Source organism: Dasypus novemcinctus, chromosome 21 (assembly GCF_030445035.2).
Source record: "Dasypus novemcinctus isolate mDasNov1 chromosome 21, mDasNov1.1.hap2, whole genome shotgun sequence".
Classification (NCBI taxonomy): Eukaryota; Metazoa; Chordata; class Mammalia; order Cingulata; family Dasypodidae; genus Dasypus; species Dasypus novemcinctus.
Window position 1 is genome coordinate 15,455,123 of NC_080693.1, and position 22,310 is coordinate 15,477,432.

Genomic DNA, 22,310 nt, shown 5'->3' on the forward strand with positions numbered 1-22,310 from the left:
CTAATGCAAGGTGTTAAGAATGATGGTATAGGGGAACTCTGTATTTTCTGCATGATTTTTCTGTAAGCCTACAACTACTTTAATAAATTACTACTACTAATGATGATGAATAATAAAAAACAAAAACCACATTGAATATACCAATGTATATGGCAGCCCTCTTCCCAATAGCCAAAAGTGGAAGCAACCCAAGTGTCCATCAACAGATAACTGGGTAAACAAAATGTGGTATATACTACAGTGGAATATTTTTTAGCCATAAAAGGAATGAAGTTCTGATTCCTGCTACAATGTGAATGAACCTCAAAAACATCATGTTGATTGAAATGAGTCAGACTCCATGGGACAGATAACACATGATTCTAGAAATTCTAGAAGTGAAGTTCCAATTCATGAATGAAACTCGGAAATCCTTTGGTAAGTGAAAGAAGTCAGACACAAAAGACTACTTATTATATGATTCCATTCATATGAAAAGTACAAAAAAAGGGAAATTCATAGAGACAGAAAACAATCAGTGGTTGCCTGGGCTGGAGGTGGGAGAGGAGATTGACTGCTTCAGGAAATACTTTAGGGTGACAGAACTCTACATTTATTATAAATAATTGAATTCTACACTTAAAATGTCTGAATTTTATGGTATGCAAATTATACCTCGACAAAACTGTAGAAAATAAAAATAAGGTCAGCAAAACGATGGAGTAGCAAGATTTACAAGTTGCTGCCTCCACTGAAAAAGTGAAAGAGCTGGAAACAGAGACTGGACTCGACCAGGTGGCAATCCTGGAACCAGAATGGACATTTAGAACAGCTCCAGGAGTGCCAGAGCTCAGCTTCTGTGAGTGAACGCACGAACCAGTGCCCAGCCCGTTGTTCCAGCCCCCTGCCCCAGCCGGGACGACAGCTGCAGCAGGGCTGCCCAGCTGAGACCTGCGGAGGCTGAGAAAACCTCTCCTCTGAGAGATGGGGCTGAGGGTCGAGGCAGAGCATGGAAACTGGCCTCCGTTTGGGCCCCCTGGGCAGTAGTGCTTCCAACCTCCCACCCGCATCCACCCTGGACGTAAAGAGCCAGTGTTTTGGTTGGTTGTTTTTTTTCCCTCTTTCGGTGTGTGAGCATCTCCTGGTCTGGCAGCCCCCTGAGGGCACTGCACAGACTCTGACCTTCCTTTGAGCCCTCTCTGTTGCAGCGGCTTCTGGCCTCACACTAGCTCTACCAGAACATCGTTCATTGGTTGGGTTTCTTCTTTCTCTTTCTTGCGTTGCTTAGCCTGGCAGACCCTTGAGGGCCCAGCACAGACAGTAGCCTCAGTTTCTCTCAGAATCAGATTCCCAGCCTTATAGCAGCATTTACAGGGACATAAAGAACCAGTACACCTCTTTCTCTTTGTCTTATTTTTGGTTGGTTGGTTGTTTTCTTTCTCTGTTTCTCTGGTGGATCCCTGGGGAATGAGCAGGAATGCAGGCCTAGCTCTTAGCCTCAGAAGCCACAGCTTCTAGCTTCCCACTGGCACCGAATAAGAGACTTAGAAAGGCAGTACACTTTGCTATTTTTTCCCTTGGTTTGTGTGTGTGTGTTTGTGTGTTTTGTCTGTTAGTATTTTTCTTCTTTTCTCTTTTTTCTCTCCTATCTCTGTTATTTCCTTTCTTTTTTTATCTTGTTCTCAGTCTGGCAGACTGAAGAGTGGAAGAACTACATTTCCAGAGTGATTATAACAATACTCAGAATGTCCAGTTCTCAACAACAAAAAACTACACAGCATACAAGGAGATAGAAAGGTATGGCCCAGGAATAGGAAAAAGAAATTAAACAGAAAGTATAATAGAAGAAGCAGTCTCTAAAATTACCAATCAAAGGTCATAAAACAACTCTAATAAATAGGAATAATGAGCCCAAGGAAAACATGGACAAAGAACTAAAGGAAATCAGGTAAACAATATGTGAATAAAATGAGAGTTTCAACAATGAGATAGAAATTTTCAAGAACCAAATGGAAATTCTGGAACTCAAAAGTAGAATAACTGAAGTGACAAATTCAATAGAAAGGTTCAAGAGTAGATTGGAGGAGGCAGCAGAAAGAATTAGCAAACTCAAAGACAAAACAATTGAAACTGTCCAGGTTGAGGAGTAGAAAGGAAAAGAATGGGGGAAAGAAAATGAACAGAGCCTGAGGAACCTGTGGGTCGCCATCAAGCATACCAATATATGCATCGTAGGAGTTCTAAAAGAAGAGAGAGACAAAGGGCCAGAAAAAATATTTGAAGAAACAATTGGGAAGCAGATGTGGCTCAGGTGACTGGGCTCCTGCCTATCACATGGGAGGTCACTGGTTTGGATCCCAGTGCCTCCTGAAGAAGACAGTGAGCTGGCACGATGGACAGGTGCAGCAAGCTGACAGAACAAGACGACACAGCAAGAGACACAAGAAGAAAAGAACAGGGAAACGGACTTTGGCCCAGTGGTTAGGGCGACCGTCTACCATATGGGAGGTCCGCGGTTCAAACCCTGGGCCTCCTTGACCCGTGTGGAGCTGGCCATGCGCAGTGCTGATGCGCGCAAGGAGTGCCGTGCCACGCAAGGGTGTCCCCCGCGTGGGGGAGCCCCACGCGCAAGGAGTGCGCCCGTGAGGAAAGCCGCCCAGCGTGAAAAGAAAGAGCAGCCTGCCCAGGAATGGCGCCGCCCACACTTCCCGTGCCGCTGACGACAACAGAAGCGGACAAAGAAACAAGACGCAGCAAATAGACACCAAGAACAGACAACCAGGGGAAGGGGGGAAATTAAATAAATAAATAAATCTTTAAAAAGAAAAGAAAAGAAAAGAAAAGAACATAGTGGGAGACACAACAAAGCAGGGAGCAGAGGTTCCCAGTGATCCTAAAGAAGACAGCGAGCCGACACAATGGGCAAGCATGGCGAGCTGATGCAACAAGGTGACCCAACAAGAGACATGGGGAGGAAAAACAGAATGAGAGACACAACAAAGCAGGGAGCAGAGGTGGCTCAGGAGATTAGACACCTCCCTCCCACATCAGAGGTCCCAGATTCAGCTCCCAGTGCCTCCTAAGGAAACAAGGAAGACAAATAGACTTTGCAAGTAAAACAACAATGACTACAAGGGGGTGGAGAGAAATAAAATAAATCTTAAAAAAACAAAAAACAAAACAGAAACATATGCAAAAAAAATTTCTTCCCAAATCTGAAAAAATACATGAATATACAAATCCAGTGAACACCAAGCAGGATGAACCCAAACAGATCTACACTGAGTCACATAATAATCAAACTGTCCAATGCCAAGAGAAGCATCATGTTACATACAAGCAATCCTTAAGAAGATGAATATCTGATTTCTCAATAGAAACTAGGAGACCCAAAGGCAATAGGATGACATATTTAAAGTGCTGAAAGAAAACAAACTGTTACCCAAAAATAATACACCTAGCAAAGTTAACCTTCAAAAATGAGGGGAATATTTAAGTCATTTCTGGAAAAACTAAGGGAGTTCATTACCACTAGCCTGCCTTACAGGATATGCTAAAAGGAGTTCTCCATGTTGAAAGGAAAGCACTGACAGTATCTCAGTGCTAAATAAATAAATAAATATCTCTGGTATAAGTAACAATATGGATAAATATGTATGCCACTACTGTTTCATTTTTCACTTGTAATGCTGTCTTTTACTTCTTATAAGGCGGAAAATTCAAATGCATAAAAAACAAGTGTAAATCTCTCTTAATGGACACAATGCATGATGTAATTTGTGACATGAACAACATGAAGGGGAGGGATGGTGGGATATAGGTACTGTGCATGGTAGGCTATTTAAGTCAAGTTGGAATCAACACAAGCTAAATTGTAATAGATTTAGTATGCTACATGTAATCCCATGTTAACCATAAAGAAAGTATCTTTTAATAGCTACACAAAAGGAGAGGATAAGTGATTCACAATGGCTCATTATAAAAGATCATTTTAGAAAAAGGAAGACAATAATGGAGGGACAGAAAAGGAATGAGGCTTACAAAACACAATTAGCAAAATGGCAGAAGTAAATCTTACTTGATCAATAATTTCTCTGTATGTAAATAGATTAAACTCTTCGATCAAAAGGCAGAGATTGACAGAATACATGAAGAAAAATGACCCAACTATATTCGATTTACAAGAGACCCATCTTAGATCCATAGATAGAAATAGGTGGACAGTGAAAATATGGAAAAATATTTCATGCAAATAGTAATCAAAGAGAACAGGGGTAACTATGCTAATATCAGACAAAATATACTTAAAGTAAAAAATTGTTACAGGAGACAAAGAGGGACATTATATGTTCATGAAAAGGTCAGTTCAACAGGAATATTTAACAATTTTAAACCTATAGGCACCGGATAGCAGAGCAACAAAATATTTGAAGCAAACAGTGTACTTAACATCCTTGTCAAAATCAATTGGCCATAGATATGTCAGTCTATTTCTGGACCTTCTATTATGTTACACAGTTCCAGTACCACACTGCTTTGATTACTGTCACTTCATTATACACTTTGAAATCAAGAAGTGTGAGTCCTTGGGAAGTGGACTTGGCCCAATGGATAGGGCATCCGTCTACCACATGGGAGGTCCACGGTTCAAACCCCGGGCCTCCTTGACCCGTGTGGAGCTGGTCCATGCGCAGTGCTGATGCACGCCAGGAGTGCCCTGCCATGCAGGGGTGCCCCCCCCACGTAGAGAAGCCCCATGCTCAAGGAGTGCGCCCCGTAAGGAGAGCCGCCCAGCACAAAAGAAAGTGCAGCCTGCCCGGGAATGATGCCACACACACGGAGAGCTGACACAACAAGATGACGCAACAAAAAGAAACATAGATTCCTGTGCCGCTGACAACAACAGAAGCTGACAAAGAAGAACACACAGCAAATGGACACAGAGAACAGACAACTGCGGGGAGGGAGAAGGGGACAGAAATAAATAAATAAATAGATCTTAAAAAAAAAAAGTGTGAGTCCTCTTACCCTGTTCTTTTTCAAAATTGTTTTGACTATTTGGGGTGCCTTTGCGGTTTCATATAAATTTGAGGATCTGTGTCTCCATTTCTCCAAAAAAAAAAAAAAAGGCTGCTGGGATTTTAATAGGGATTGCATTGAATTTCTATGTCGACATTAACAATGTTAATTCTTCCAATCCAAGAACATGGGATGTCTTGCCATTTACTTAAGTGTTCTTTAACTTTTTTCAGCAATGTTTCGTAGTTTTAAGTATACAAGTTTTTGTATCCTTAATTAAATTTATGGGGTGGTGGACTTGGCCCAGTGGTTAGGCCGTGGTTCAAACCCCGGGCCTCCTTGACCCGTGTGGAGCTGGCCCATGCGCAGTGCTGATGCGTGCAAGGAGTGCCCTGCCACGCAGGGGTGTCCCCCGCGTAGGGGAGCCCCACGTGCAAGGAGTGCGCCCCATAAGGAGAGCCGCCCAGCGCGAAAGAAAGTGCAGCCTGCCCAGAAATGGTGCCGCACACACGGAGAGCTGACACAACAAGATGATGCAACAAAAAGAAACACAGATTCCTGTGCCGTTGACAACAACAGAAGCAGACTAAGAAGAACACACAGCAAATAGACACAGAGAACAGACAATCGGAGTCGGGGGGAAGGGGAGAGAAATAAATAAATAAATCTTAAAAAAAAACATTTATGACTATTTTATTCTTTTAGATGCTATTGTAAATGTTAAGTGCATGCAGGGGGGAAGAACAGCAGCTTCAACAGCTGGTGTTGGGAACACTGGATATCCACACGCGGAAGTAGGAATTTAGACCTCTAGCTCACACCATACACAAAAATTACTAAAAATGGATCAAAAATCTAAACATAAGAGCTAAAACTGTACAGTTAGTAGAAGATAACATAGAAGAAAATCTTCATGACCTGGAATTTGGCAAATGGATTCTTAGCTATGATACCAAAAGCACAAACAATAAAAGAAACAATAGATAATTTGGTTTCATCAAAATTAAAAACCTTTGTGCAAAGGAAATTATCAAGAAAGTGAAAAGACAACCACGGAATTGGAGAAAACAATTTTGAACTGTATATTGGATAAAGGTTTAATATCCAAAAAATATAAAGAACTCCTACAACTCAATAACAAAAAGATAATTCAATTTAAAAATTGGCAAAGACTTGAATAAAAATGTCTCAAAAGAAGGTAAACAAATGGCCAATAAACACCTGAAAAGATTCTCAACATTGTTTGCCATTAGGGAAATGCAAATCAAAACCATAACGAGATACCCTTTCACACTAGAATGGCTACTATTTTTAAAAAAACAAACAAATACTGGAGAGGATGTGGAGAAGTAGGAACATTCATATATTTTTGATGGGAATGCAAAATGGTGCAGCAACTGTAGAAAGCAACAACTTTCCCTCAAAAAGTTAAATATAGAATTACCATTTGTCTGGGCAATCCCACTTCTAGGTATATACCCCAGAGGAGTGAAAACAGGCCACAAACAAATACTTGTACAGGAGTGTTTATAGCAGCATTATTCACAATAGTAAAAGCTGGGAACAACTTAAATGTATGTGGTGTTTTGAAACTGTATGCTCCCCAGAAAATCATGTTCTTAAGGCTAATCCATTTCTGTGAGTGTAAACCTATTGTAAGTAGTTTTCATGAGGTTACTTCAGTTAAGGAGTGGCCAAGGAGGGGTCTTAATTCTTACTGCAGTCCTGTATAAGAGAATGAAATTCAGACAAAGAAAGAGAAAGCCACAGAAGCAAGAAGCTGAAAGCAATGAAACCCAAAGAGAAGAAGAGACCAGCAGTCACCGCCATGTGCCTTGCCACGTGGCTGAGGAGTCCAGGGTCACCAGCAGCTCGTCTTCAGGAAGAAAGCATCGTCTTGATGATGCCTTGATTTGGACATTTTCATGGCCTCAAAACTGTCAGCTTGTAAGCTAATAAATTCCCATTGCATAGTACATTGCTTTCAGCATTCTAGCAGACTAAAGCCAAGTCCATGAGCAAATGAATGAATAAACAAAATGCGGTACATATGCCCAGTGGAATACTATTTGGCCATAAGAAAAAAATGAAGCTTTGAGACATGCTGCAACATGGAAGAAGCTTGAAAACATTATGCTCCATGAAATAAGCAAGATATACGAGGCCAAAACTTGTACGAGATCACTTACAAGAGATGACTAGAAATGGCAAATTTGCAAGGATAGAAAGCATATTAGAAATTACCCAGGGGGAGGGGGCAGAGTATTTGTTTAAAACATCAAGAAAGAAATCATAAATTTCTGGGATTTAGAGAAAAAAACAAAGGAACAGCCAGACTGGTGGGAATGACTAAAATGTATATGAAAAGATAAACAATGGTTTGGGATAACAAATGCTGATGGGCACAATATTGTTACAAACTCCTATTTGAGTTTGAAGAAAATGAGACTTTCAGTCTCTGTGTTCAATTTGCTCTACACACTGCTGCTAGAAGTAGCATCTCCTAACACAGATTTGTACATGCCATAGGGCCCCATAAATGCTGTGTGAATGTGCCTCTGAGTCTCCTCATAGCAGGCATGCGCAGGCGCATTCAATTCCTTGACAAAGCAAAGCTACCCACCGTTAACTGCAAAAGCAATTTCTCGGGTGTTGCTTCACCTTGGATCCAGAGGAATCCATCCTTAACAACATCCTGTGACAAATGCATGCTGAGTTCTATAAAGCAGTTTCTTTTCATGTTCCTTGGTGAAAGCTAGAGATAGGATGCCAAAACCTTTCCCCAAGAATCTGCTGATGCTAAGCAAGGACGTTTCTGAATGCCCAGCTTGATTCAAAGGTCAATCGTAGGAATTTTTTTTCTTTCTTCTTATTTTTTTTTAGGAGGCGCCAGAAATTGAACCCGGGACCTCGTACATGTGAAGCAGGAGCTCAACCACTTAGCTACACCTGCTCCCCATATCCTAGAATATTTAGAGAACTGGATGGCATGCAAGGAATCCTTTGGAAAAATCCTCCATAAATATAATTTCTCTCAACAGGTTACTTTTTTTTTTTTTAATGAGTTGATAACCAATTATTGTGCAGGTTTTCCCCCCAGGCAAGGAAGAGCCTAGAACGCAGGTGTTCTGCGTTGCTAATGAAGGACTCGCCCCTCTAAGGTGCTGCTGAGTTTTACACAAGTGATGCGTCCCAGAAGAACTCGTATCACAACTCAGGATGTAAAGGAGTCACTTGCTTTTCAAGTGAGATTTCAGTGCTTTTTAATGTGACGCTTTTAAAGTCACATCATCCCAACTTGCAATAAGTGGGACCTGTACATCAGTGATCAAATGAGCAGAAATTTCAGAAGTGTCCCTCTGTCTGGCAAGGGGGTGTGGCTGCTGTTGAGCAGTCTGGGGTGTGGGTTGGTGCCCGTGGCCCCAGCCAGGGGTTCTGAACAAGGGGTCCATGAGCTATTTAAATTTAAAAAAAAAAAACATTATTCTTGTGGGGATGTGTTGGTGCGGGTATGATATTCATTAAATAATACGCAGTACAGTGTGGACTTAGTGAGGGGTCCTTGGTCTTTACCTGACTGGCAAAGGGATCCATGGCACCAAAAAAGGTCCTGGCCCCAGCTCTTCAGGAGTCAGGAAGAAAGAGGTTTGTGGTTTTATACTAATGCCCCCTTTCAGGGCTTGGCTAGTCAGTATCGGTGTTTTGGCTTGCTGGGATTGCAGAAGTTGAGGGAAACCATTGCTTTGAATAAGTACAGAACCAGTGTCAGCACTTAACATAGCGCTAGCCCTTTACATGTATTATCTCAGGAATCCTCACACCAGACCTTTGAGGTAGGGAGGGCGAATGAACAGGGAGCCCCGGGTACTTGAGGGTCGCGCTCCAATGACGGCAGTACTCACACAAATGGCTTCGAAGAGTTGGAAGATGATATAAATCACCAAGGCTTGGTTCACCAGGGCAATGACTTCTCTGCAGAAAACATGGGAAAGGATGTTCATTCAGACATGGAGGCACACCCATACCCTTAGAGAGCCTGTCACATCCCTTCTAATCCCCCTCCCAAGAGAGGCAAACATAAATAATACCGCAGCCCTGGGTTTTCTATTTGTCTATGGGCTACAGGCTAAATTCCAGAAGAGTCCCCACAATTTTGCTGCCACTTTTAGATCAGCATCTTGTCTATGCACAAGCAAATGGTGGAGGACACGGCACAGCTGGCGAGGTGGGGGCGCCATCACCGCCACAGGGGCCTCGCTACAATGGCTTCTTTCCCCACGAGAGCAAAGCTGGTGCTGGTTCTGCTTCCTTCGGGTCCAGCATGGAGCCGGGACCGCAACAAGCCACGGAGAACCAGCTGGAAACCACCCTGACCCTTTCCAGTTTAGTAAACTAATGACTTACTCATCGTCGGTAAAAACGTGCCCCAGTTTGTTTTTCAGGATGCTCACGAGGATACCCACAATCAGGGCAATGCCAACTGGAAGAGACAAATGGACCATCAGGGATGGCATTGACAGGGTCCCGACCTGCGGAGGTCCCAGCTTGAATCAGGTAAAAGACTGACCCCCAGGCAGTGCAAGGCAACACCTAAGCCCTCTGCATTGGGGGGCCTTTGACCACAGGGCTGAACTCTGTGCCTTTGAGCCATTTATTTGGATTGGGGACTGCAGGGGGGGACATTTGCTGCTCCATTCCAGGGTCCAGTTCCTCAGGGAAGGGCAGCTGTCAACTCCCCATCAGCCAGGGCTGCTCTGGGTCAGATGGTGGAGACAACCGGGATGGAAGGTAGACCAGTTGACCCCCCTGAAGGCTCCCACAGCCAACCTTGCTCCTAAGGTACATGCTCCCCTTTGGTCTGCTGCCAGGAGAGGACTCCCACACACCTGTACAGAGCATGCCTGAGATGACCGATAGCTTTGCTTGTGCCATATCTGCAGCCCCCAGAGCAGTCCCCACTCGGACACAGATGGCGATGCTGATTCCCATGGGAATCTGGGATCCAAAAGAAGGAGGTGCTGTTGGTGGAGCTGCCCCCTGCCCCTGGGATGGGGTAGGGTCTTGAGATGGGGAGTGGAGCTGCCCACCAGCCTGGCCCAGAGAGAGGGCCTCTTCCCTGGTGGAGAGAGGGAAGGCATGGATCCCCAAGGAGACAGCACAAGAGAGAGGGGCTGGGGCACCCAAGCGACCCCTTGAAATCATTCCCTCGCCAGCCCCACTCCATCCACCCCTTGGACATTTCACAGCAAGGCTGGACTTGCAACTGAAACCAATGGGCCGCCCAAAACTTGTGAATAAATGGATATTAGAGGTGAATGTGGTGTTAAGAATACTAAAAAAATGTTCACAGTAAGAAAAAGAAATTCTGTGGAAATCATTTGTAAAAGTAAGAATCACCTGACAATTTAGTTTTTTAAATATAGATTTTAGTGACTCCTTCGCTTAAAGAAGGGGTCCCAGACTAAGTGCCCCCCAAGAACCTTAGCAGGTGCTTTCGTAAGTGACATGGGTCAAGGGAAGGGAGAAAGGGGAGCGGGTGGGGCTGGAGGAGGAGCAGGTATCCTGACAGAACAACTGAGTATGCAGAAACGGGGGCCGCTGTGGCACAGAATTCCCAGTGTTCCAGAAAACTTGGGAATCCAGATTGTGTAAAGTCTCCAAATCTGTAAATAACAATAGGTACATTTTTAAAAATCCTAACATCGTGTGAATTGAATATGGACCACTGCGTGTGGGCTGTGGCTTAAGCCAAGTGGGTCCTGGCCTGGGCGGACACGAGGGGGCTCTCGGATCCTGCTGGGGGCCACAATCTCCACCCCACCCAACTCCAGGAACCTCACCATGTAGACCACCGTGGCCACCTCGTAGATGACAGCCTGGGCAGAGAGGTCTACCACACTGAGCAGGCCTGGGAGGAGAGGCACGGTGGTGAGTGCTGGGGGCTCCGGCTGGGCCAGCACCCAATGCGCAGCACCCGCTGGCCAGACCAGCGGGGGGACCCGGAAGCCTGGAGACCCTGGGTCGACCAGATGCTTCTCCGTGTTCGGGACCAAGGGGCCAATGACACGGTAGGGAAGCTTTGCAACAAAAACAACCTTGCTTGGCCCGCAGCCTGCCGGGAAAGCCCTGGCCCAGTGGTTCTCATAGAATTTCCTGCAGCCTGTTCCTCTGCCTGGTTTGACTTTCCAGAAGGGGCACAAGAGAGGTCAGAGAAATGGACTCAGATCAGATAACCCGAGCTCAGGTCCCACCCCTCAGAGATTTTCTGTGTGATTCTTGTTTTGGGGGCCCGGTTTTCTCATCTATAAATGCGGGGGACAGGGATTAGACCAGCTGCTCTCTAAGGGCCATGCCGGACCTGGCCTTCCGGTTCTAAGGATGTCTGGACTCTGTGCCGAGTGCTCCTACAGCAAGTAGGAGCCCCGCACCGGCCAAGCCCCCCGATTCAGCCATCCCTCGCTGCCTCAGGGACACAGCAGGCTTTTCACGGGACACCCGCTCCGTGCCCGGCCCCGAGACGGAAGACACACGCCTGCCCGCTGGAGACAGTCGCGGCCGGGGCCGGGCGGCGCCGCGCGGGGACGACGGCCAGGCCGGGGAGCTGGCCCAGCCCGCGCCCTGCCACGCACCCATGAGGAAGCTCCCGATCTCGTAGGCCCACCACTCGACGCACATCATCAGCATGCTGGGGATGGCCAGGGAGAAGAAGGCGCCCCAGTCCTGCAGGCACTGGCTGGACCAGCCTAGGACAGAACCCCGACGGCTGAGCAGCAGCCCCACCCCAAGGGGCCCCTCCGAGCCCGCGGCTCTTTCCGGACATGTCTGGGGTCAGCAGGTGCAGGCACTTGGCATTTTGCACAGGGAATGCCAGCGGGACCTAGAGCTGCTGAAGGCGGGTGGAGGACAAGGATGCGGGGCCTGGGAAGCACGGAGCTGCAGGGGACAGGGCGGGGGGTGTGGACCGAGCTCAGGACGCGGGTGTTGGGCCCGGCCCGGCCCTTGGCACCGCGGGAACTTGGCCGACTCCCTTATCCTCTCCGGGCTGTTTCCCCTGAAAATGCTGAGTCCTGAGCCTGCCTTGCCCCCTCCTCGGAGCTCTTGGGAGGGTGACAGGAGACCGAGCACACACCTGGGGGAGTTTTCCACATTCTACAGGTAACCCTCGGGGGGGGGGGGGGCCGCAGGACACAAGGCTCAGAACCCAAAATCTGGGCTCACTCTGTCCCAACTTCCCCCGAGGAAGGGCTCCTGCGGCTTACCAGGTGCTGGGGCACGTCAGTCGCTCAGCACCCTGGGACACCCGGGGTTTCCACCTGTATTTTAACTCCCACCAACCTGGAGAGGGCCAGGCAGGGAGCCCACCGGGCCGGGCGGGGCCGACGAGCCCAGCGGCACCCCTACACCCAGCAGGACCCGGCGCCAGGGAGACTTTGGGCAGGGTGGCCCCTGGACCCGCGGGAGAGGTGGGGGTGCCGAGGGGAGAAGCACAAGGGACGTGGAGGCAGGGTCTCTCCAGCCTGGGGAGAAGCTGGCCCTCTCCGCCCACCCAGGAGGGCCCAGGAACAGCACGCGGAGGGGGCTGCTCCACCTGGGGCGCCCACCTCCCCCGGCGAGGGCGAGCCCGCGCACCTGCCCACGTCTCCAGGTGCAGCTTCCTCAGCACTACGTACAGGAACAGGAAGACCAGCTGCAGGAACTGCGCGATGGCGCCGGCGTAAGCCGAGCCCCTGGGGAAGGAGGGAGCGCAGGCTGCGGCGGCCGCCCACCGTGCCCCCCGCCCCTCCTCCTGGGGGCAGGGGCCTGCCCTGCTGACAGCCAGCCCGGGGTGAAGGGGCGCAGTGGGCACCCGGGGAGCTCTGCAGAGGGCGCATCTTCCACAGCGTCCCGGGGGGGGGCGCTCTCGGCGCCTGCAGTGTGTGGGGGCATCCTTCCTCCCACCCCTTCTGTGGGGGGTGGTTCTCTCCCACCTGCCTGGAGTCTGGGCACCTGCAGGCACCCCCCCCCCGGCTCCCGGAAGGCGCAGGCAGCCTCGCCCACGTCCTCACGTCGGGTGAGGCCCGGGATGGGGGCGCGGGGGGCAGGAGCCCCTCACCTGACCCCGAAGTTCAGCACAGAAACCAGCATGTAGTTGGCCAGGGCGTTGACACAGTTTCCCATGAAAGAACTGAGGACTTGGGGCCAAACGATTGCCTGAAACGAAAGAAACTTGGCCCCCACTAAGGTCTGGGGAGACACGGGGGTGCCGGGAGGAGGCTGAGGACACCCCAGATGCCGAGACACAGGCCGGCGGATTAGAGGTCACCCCGGTTGGCTCCCGGATTGGTGGGCAAAAGGGATGGCCCCAGATGGCCCTTCCCACTGAGGTAGAGGAGGGCCCCCGGGGCTCAGCGGCCAGGGGCCGTGGGCTGGGGCAGGGGGCAGGGAAAGGGGCGCCCCTCTAGTACCTGATTTTGCAAATACTTTGCCAGGAGCCCATAAAGAAAAGTAACCTGTATAAAACATATTTAAAAAAACAACCAATAAACCACCACTGAAAAAATAAACAAAGACCCCTAGACTGGCATTGACAGGTATTTCTTCCCCACAGGGTAGCTGCACCCCCGGGGGTGGAGGGCCCCGGGCCCCACTCGGCCGCGCCAGGAGGCGGGCGCGCTTGGCTCTGCGTGGGATCGTCTCGGGCCTGAGCACACTTGGGCAAAGGGCCAAGCGGCCGGCAGGGCTTCCAGCCTGCTTCCCACGGCGGGCCGCCCCAGGGCACTTGGTCAGAGAAGGGTCCCCCCCAAGCCCAAATCCATGGGAGGGGGCCGCCGCCGGGGCTCGGGCTCTGGCTACCGGAGGCAAGCCTTAGGGGCGTGTGGTCTTGAACTGAGGAAGAGGCGAGGAGCGGGCCGTGCTGGCTGGGAGCAGCCTCTGCCTGTCAGGTTCAAGACCCTTCAGGGTGGCAGGTGGCGCAGGCGGGGGAGAGCGGGGGTGGGGGGGGGAAGCGCTGCACCTGCTCTTCCTCTCCTCCTCCAAAGTCTGGCCTTCCAGCCCCGTGCCTGCCCTGGGGCTTTGCGCCTTTTCTAAGTATGGTAAAGGGCTGAGGGTACGGATGCTGGACCTAGATTGACCGTGTTCAAACCCCAGCTCTGCCTCTCAGGAGCTGTGCGAATTGGGCAAGTTATTTAACTCCTCTAAGTCAGTTTCCCCGTCCGTCAGGAGGGTAGAGTAACAGTGCGTGTGTGTCTGCGTGTGTGTGCCTGTCGCTAGCTCTATGTGCTATTGCACAGTTCTCACGAAACAGGATCTGGCACATTTAAGCATTCCGAGCGGTAGGCAAGCGGTAGGTAATATTATTAATCATCACCCTGACCCCTTCCCTTCCCAGCTTCCTCCTCAAGAACTTTGTTCCCTGGTGCCACGGCGGCAGCCAAAGGGTAGCTGCTATTAGGAAATCAGGAAATACTCAGGCTGACAAGGCGATCTTGATATGGCCACGCCAAACATGAACATGAACATTAAGCAACAACAAATCAAATAGTGTAGCGTTGGCTGCTGCAGCAGCCACAGATCTCTGGGCCAGATAAGAAGGTCAAGAAACTGGGTGAGATGAATGCACTGCTTGTTAAAGTAGTACTCAATAAACTGACAGAAAGAAGGAAGTGTTCAACATTGCTGCTGGGAAATACTTGTTAGCTGGATTAGAGTCTTAAAGGTGAAACAGAAACCATTAAAGGGTTCAAAGAAAATGGGGGCACTACAATGACCAAGATGGGGGAGCGAGAAGCTTCAGGGCTGGCTCCGCAGCAATCACGGCAGAAACAGCGTTCTCAGAGCCCCAGAAAACACAGGCAAAGGACTGCAGGAACAGGGCAAGTGGTGCATGAAGAATAAAGGCAACTTAAAAGCAGTAGGAGAAGATAGAGGATTAGAGAGTCACAGGATCCCTTCTCTCCCAGAAAAATAGCTAGAGGATGGGCAGAAATGAACTGAAAAAAAAAAAAAAAAAACTTTTAGGATTTAGGGCACCAGGGAAAGGCTGGAAAAGAGAGAGGAGCAAAGGAAAAGAATCTCGACAGGAAAACTCTCTGAGTAAAAGCTGCAGCTGCTGGAACCTATCCCCTCATCCTCAGACAGCTTTGAATTCTCCAGCCTCTGGCCAGTGGCTACAAACGGGGGGGGGGGGGGGGGGGCTGCAAAGGTCCACCCCCCAGGAAAGGGGAGAATGAGGGATGCAGCCTAAGGCGGTTACAGTTTTTGGCCAACAAATTTGGTCTGCTGTGTCCCACCTTCCAGGCCAGGTGTGGCCACGTCATTGTTTGTCCTGGGAGCCAGTTCGGGTCGAAAGAGATCCAACTCTCACTAACACCCACCCTATGACCAGACTTGTTGTTGAGAACACAAAGGGACGTGGAATTATTTCCTACCAGGAAAAGAGAGGGGGCTGCAGCAAAAGGTTGCAGAACAAGATCTGAGAAATTCTGAATAGGCTCTTAGCCTCCAGGCAGGATTCTCTGTCACACTGATCCAGTCTGTGATGCAGCAAACATACATCAACCAGGCTTTGAACTGAGAGGGCTGTCATGCAGCGCCACTGAAAGGCATTCCAAGGAAGTGCATGTGAGGAAATTAAAAGTAAATAAATGAGGGTTTTTCCAGCCTTTCCAGCCTCTCCCCAAGGACCTTGGAAGTGGGTATGCAACCCATTACTGGTTCCATGACCTGGATTTGAGCACCTAAACAGGGATAATCCTCCAGAGCTAGAACAGGCTGAACCTAGAAACAAAGTATGGCAGTAACACACAATCTCTTACCACTAAATCCCTATGCAAGAGAGAGAAATTGAGCATCCAAGTAAATTCATCACCATAATCAGGCACCTAGACATCAGCAAAAAATTACAAGCCATACTAAGGAAATGGAAGATATGGCTTTAGAAAGGAATATATCAAAGCCCCAGGTGACACACAGGATTTGAGACAACTAATCCGTGAGGTTCATATAAATCTCTTAAGTCAACAAGTTGAAGGACAAAATGGCTAAAGAGGTAAAGGACATTAAAAGGATGCTGGGCAGTTCAAAGAAGAATTTGAAAACCTGCGTAGAAAAATAACAGAGCTCATGAGAATGAAAGACACAACAGGTGAGATAAAAAACACATTAGCATGGGGAGCGGATGTAGCTCAAGTGGTTGAGCAGCTGCTTCCCACGTACAAGGTCCCAGTAACTCCTAAAAAAAAAAAAGTGGCATATAGCAGCAGACTTGAAAAAAAATGATAGAAGAAAGAAGTGATGCAGAAGAAAGAACAGCTGAAATTAAAGAACAAGAAGAACAGAGAGACAAAAGAATGGAAAAAATTGAGCAGGGGCTCAGGGAGTAGAACGAGAACACAAAACACAACAACATACAAGTCTTGGCAGTTCCAGAAGGAGAAGAAATGTGAAAAGGGGCAGAAAGAGTATTTGTGGAAATAAAGGCTGAAAATTTTCTAACTCATGAAAGAAATGAATTTACATGTCCAGGAAGCACAGCATACCCCAATCAGAATGAATCCAAATAGACCTACTCCAAGACACATACTACTCAGAATGTCAAATGCCAAAGATAAAAAGAAAATTCTGAAAGCAGCAAAGGAGAATCAAACCATCACATACAAGGGATGCCCAGTAAGACTTAGTGTGGATTTCCCATCAGAAACCATGGAGGCAAGAAGACAGTGTTTTGATATAATGAGGACACTAAAAGAGAAAAATTGCCAGGTGAGAAGTCTCTATCCAGAAAAATTGTCCTTCCAATATGAAGGTGAGTTTAAAATACTCACAAAGAAAGAGAAACTAAAAATTCATGAAAAGAAGCCAGCTTTGCAGGAAGCATTAAAGGGAACCTTAACAGCCTGAAAGAAAAAGACAGGAGAGAGAAAGGCTTGGAGGAGAGTGTAGAAGGGAAGACTATCAGAAAGGATAACCAAAAGAGTAAAAAGACAAACAAAAATAAGATATGACATATGAAAGCCAAATAATAAAATGGTGAGAGTAAATAATGCATTCACAGTAATATCATTGAATGTGAATGGATTAAACTTCCCAATCAAAAGATACAGACTGACAGAATATATGAAAATGCATGATCCAGGGAAGTGGATGTGGTTCAGGTGACTGAGCTCCTGTCTACCACATGGGAGGTCCATGGTCGGTTCCTGGTACCTCTTAAAGAAGACAGCAAGCTGGCGTGTTGGGCAGGTGCAGAAAGCTGACACAAGATGAAGCAACAAGAGACACAAAGACGAAAAACATAATGAGAGACACAACAAAGCAGGGAATGTAGGTGGCTCAAACAATTAGGTGCCTCCCTCCCACATCAGGAGGTCACGAGTTTGGTTCCCTGTGCCTCCTAAACACACAGCACACAGGAAGTGCAAACAACGAGAGCGTGGAAAGAAATAAATTAAATATATATATATATATATATATATATATATATATATATATATATGATCCATCCCTATGTTGTCTACAAGAGACTCACCTTAGATCCAGGGACATAAAGTGAAAGGTTGGAAAAAGATACTCCCTGCAAATAGTAACAACAACAACAACAACAACAAAACAGGGGTACCTATACTAATATCAGACAAAACAGACTTTAAATGCAAAAAAGGTATAAGAGATGCAGAAGACCATTATATATTAATAAAAGGAAAATCCACACTGGGAAGAACTAACAGTCATAAATATCTATGCACCTAACCAGGGTGTCCCAAAATACATGAGCAGACTCTGGAAAAACTGAAGGGAGAAATAGACAAATGGTTGGAGACTTCAACACACTACTCACATTATTAGATAGAAAAACTAGACAGATCAACAAGGAAACTGAGAACCTGAACAGTATGACGAATGAGCTAGACCTAACAGACATGTATAGAACACTGCATCACAGTGGGTTCTACATTCTTCTCAGGTGTTCATGGATCTTTCTCCAGGGTAGACCACATGTTGTATCACAAAGGAGGTCTCAAAAAATATAAAAAGATTGAAATGATACAATTATTCCTGGTATGCAAGGGTGGTTCATTACATAAAACTAATGAATATAATATGCCACATTAACAAATTGAAAGAAAAATTATACAAGCTCAGATCATAATGGAATGAAGCCGAAAATCAATAACAGGGAGGAAAGGGGAAATTTTGCAAATGTGTGATGGCTGAGCAACACACTTCTAAACAATCAGTGGGTCAAAGTGAAATTGTAAGAGAAATTTGCAAATATATTTAGACTAATGAAAACAAGAACACAACTTACCAAAACTTACGGGATTTCGCAAAGGTAGTCCTGAGCAGGAAATTTATAGCCACAAATGCCTATATTAAAAAGAAGAAAGAGTGAAAATCAAAGACCTAACTGGGCACCTGGAAGAACTAGGAAAAGAACAGCCAACCAATCCCAAAGCAAGCAGAAGGAAAAAACAATAAAGATGAGAGCAGAAATAAATGAAAATGAGAACAGAAAAGAACAGAGAAAATCAACAAAACCAAAAGCTGGTTCTTTGAGAAGACCAATAAAATTGACAAATCCCTAACTAGCCTAACAAAGAAAAAAGAGAGAAGATGCAAATAAATAAAATCCAAGGGGTGAAGTTATGACTGACCCCAGAAAAATAAAAAGGATCATAAAAGGATATTATGAGAAACTGTATGCCAACAAACTAGACAATCTAGATGAAATGGACAAATTCCTAGAAATGCACAAACAATCTACATTGACTCTATAAGAGATACAAGAACTCAACAAACCAATCACATTGAAAGAGACAGAATCAGTCATCAAAAATCTCCCAAAAGGGAAAAGGTTGTGGCTCAACCAATTGGGCTCCCATCTACCATACAGGAGGTCCAGGATTCGATGGCCAGGGCCTCCTGGCGAGGGCAAGCTGCCTCACATGGAGAGCTGGCCCATGCGGAGTGCCAACCCACGCAGGAATGCCACCACACAGGAGTGCCCCCCTGCATGGGAATGGCACCCAGCAGGGGAAAGCTGCCCCACACAGGAGTGCCAGCCAATGCTGAGAGCTGGTGCGGCAAGATGACACAAGAAGAGACACAGAGGAGAGAAAATAAGATGACATGGCAAACGGGGAGTTGAGGTGGCACAAGAGAGTAATCACCTCTCTCCCACTCCGGAAGGTCCCAGGATTGGTTCCCAGAGCCACCTAATGTGAATACAAGCAGACACAGAAGAACACACAGCGAATGGACACAGAGAGCAGACAACGAGGGGAAGGGGGGTAGAAATAAATAAAATAAATCTTTTTTAAAAATCTCCCAAAAAAGAAAAGTCCAGGACCAGATGAGTTTTAGGTGAATTCTTAACACCAATCCTGTTTGAACTCTTCCAAAAAATTAAAGAAGAAGGAAAATTACCCAACACATTTTATACCAAATATAAATAATATAAATACAAATATAAATACTTAATACACCTTAATACCAAAGTCAGATAGAGATACTACAAGAAAATAAAATTATAGACCAATCTCTCTAATGAACATAGATGCAAAAATTCTAAGCAAAATACTGCAAATAGAATGCAACAGCATATTAAAAGAATTCTACATCATGAGTTAGTTGGATTTATTCCTGTTAAGCAAGGGCAGTTCAACACATAAAACTAATTAACATAATATCCCACATTAACAAATTGAAGGAAAAAAACACATGATCATCTCAATTGACACAGAAAAGGCATTTGACAAAATCCAGCATCCTTTTCTGATTCAAAAACACTTCAAAAGACAGGAAAAAAAAAGAAAATTCCTCAATATGATAAAAGGCATATATGAAAAAACCCATAGCTAACATCATACTCAATGGGGAAAGGCTGAATGCTTTCTCTCTAAGATCAGGAACAAGACAAGGATGCCCACTGTCACCATTGTTATTTAACATTGTACTACAAGTTCTAGCTACAGTAATTAGGCACGGGAAAAAAAGGCATCCAAATAGAAAAAGAAGATGTAAAATTCTCATTATTTGCAGATGACATGATCCAATATTTAGAAAATTCTGAAATATCTACCACAAAGCTACTTGTGCTAATAAACAAGTTGAGCAAAGTGGCAGGATACAAGAACAATACACAAAAATCAGTAATGTTTTTATATGCTGGCATTGAACCATCTGTGGAGGAAATCAGGGGGGAAATTCCATTTACAATAGCAACAAAAAGACTCAAATACCTAGAAATCAATTTATCCAAAGTTGTACAGGACCTATATTCAGAAAACTACAAAACAATGCTAAAACAAACCAACAAAAACCTAAACAAATGAAAGACATTCCATGTTCATGGATTGGGAGGCTACATATTGTGAAGAAGTCAATCCTACCCAAATTATTTTATCAATTCAATGCAATATACCAGTCAAAATTCCAAAAGCCTACTTTACAGAAATAGAAAAGGCAATTACCAAATTTATTTGGAAAGGAAAGTGCACTTGAATAGTCAAAACATCCTAAAAAACAAGAGCAATGTGGTAGAACTCTGTCTAACCTTGAAACATATTACAAAGTTATAGTGGTCAAAACAGCATGTTACTGGCATAAAGATAGACACACTGATTCAGCGGAATAGAATTAAGAGTCCAGAAATAAACCCTCTCCTCTACAGTCAACTGGTTTTTGACAAACTTACAAGTCCATGTTAATGGGACAAAACAGTCTCTTCAACAAACAGTGCTGGTAGAATTGGATATGTATAACCAAAAGGATGAAAGAGGACCCCTATCTCACTCCCTCTATAAGAATCAACTCAAAATGGACCTAAATGTAAAAGCCAGGACCATAAAACTACTAGAAGAAAATGTAGGGAAACATCTTCAAGACCTTGTGGTAGGTGATGGTTTCTTGGACCTTTACCCAACGCATGAGCAATAAAAGGGAAAAGAGATAAAAGGACCTCCTCAAAATTAAACTTTTGCACCTCAAAAGACTTTGTCAGAAGGGTGAAAAGGCAGCTGACTCGAGGGGAGAAAGTATTTGGAAATCACATGTCCAATAAGGGTTTAAAATCCATGACATATAAAGAGATGCTACAACTCACCAATAAAAAGACAAACCACCCAATTTTAAAATGGGCGAAAGACTTGAATAAACACTTGTCCAAAAAAGAAATACAAATGGCAAAAAAAAAAAAGCATGGAAAAATGTCCAGTATCACTAGCGATTAGGAAAATGCAAATCAAAGTTACAATGGGCTATCACTTCACACCTATTAGAAAGGCCACTACTAAAGACAGTAAACTACAAGTGTCAGAGAGGATGTGGAGAGTTAGGAACACTTATTCATTGTTGGTGGGAATGTAGAATGGTACAGCCACTGTGGAGGACTATCTGGCAGTTTCTAAGGAAGTTGAATACAGACTTGCCATGTGACCCGGCAATATCATTATTACGTAAACACCCAGAAGAACTGAGAGCAGTGACATCTAGCTTTCCATCCATCTATTGATCGATCCATCTGTCTTTCAGTCTATTTATCAGTCCATCTTCTAAACACTTGAGTGTAGGTTACATATATCATGCTCCTTGCATACTTAATACTCCATGTACATGTCCTAAGAACAACGTACAAAGTGTAAATCATAGTGTAAACTATAGTCCATGGTTAGTAGCAACGCTTCAATATGTGTTCATCAATTGTAACAAATGTACCACACTAATGAAAGGTGCTGTTGATAGGGGAAAATGTGAGAGGGAGAGGCAGTGAGGTATATGGAATCCCCTATATTTTCGATGTAACTTTTCTGTAATCTAAAACTCCTTTTAAAATAAAGTTTAAATATATATATATAATAGTAAATCTTGAAAACAATGTAAATATCTAGCATATAGGGATAGGGATTGGTTACATAAATCAAGGCACAATTAAATGTAGCTTTTGAAATTGATATTGTAGACATCTATATAATCCTACCAAAGATTATATATCAACACCACGTATAGTAATACAATATATACATATTGACCCCATTTCAAAGTGTAGGTGCATATGTGTGCATTTGAACACAGACACCCATGAACGGAAACAACCCTGGAAAAGTCTGTTAGCACATGTACTCTCTGGGTGATAGGACTGTAAGTGATGAGAAAGTTTTCTTTCCTGTGCGTTCCAATATTTCTCCAATAAACCCTTTTCTAGTGAGAAAAAAAAACAATCTAGTCTATTTTGTTTAGAAATTCAATTTGCAACGATGGGAATCATAGCTCCTGTTCTCCCCCCCCTTTCAGCCAGCCCCCCTTGCCCCCCTTGCCCCCCACGTGCCTCCCGAGCA

General features: G+C 45.5%; 1 protein-coding gene across 4 annotated transcripts in view; it reads right to left on the minus strand.

Annotated features, from left to right (window-relative positions):
• SLC47A2 (solute carrier family 47 member 2) overlaps positions 1 to 22,310 on the minus strand; it is a 46,427-nt gene that overhangs the window by 17,169 nt on the left and 6,948 nt on the right. For all 4 annotated transcript variants that reach the window (XM_058283382.2, XM_058283383.2, XM_071210282.1 and 1 more), the window contains 8 exons: positions 13,443 to 13,487; positions 13,091 to 13,188; positions 12,628 to 12,725; positions 11,628 to 11,741; positions 10,839 to 10,906; positions 9,885 to 9,993; positions 9,403 to 9,478; positions 8,901 to 8,970 (listed from right to left, as the gene is read on the minus strand). In XM_058283382.2, the coding sequence (XP_058139365.1) occupies positions 8,901 to 8,970; positions 9,403 to 9,478; positions 9,885 to 9,993; positions 10,839 to 10,906; positions 11,628 to 11,741; positions 12,628 to 12,725; positions 13,091 to 13,188; positions 13,443 to 13,487 (678 nt within the window). The remainder of the gene's footprint in view (positions 1 to 8,900; positions 8,971 to 9,402; positions 9,479 to 9,884; positions 9,994 to 10,838; positions 10,907 to 11,627; positions 11,742 to 12,627; positions 12,726 to 13,090; positions 13,189 to 13,442; positions 13,488 to 22,310) is intronic.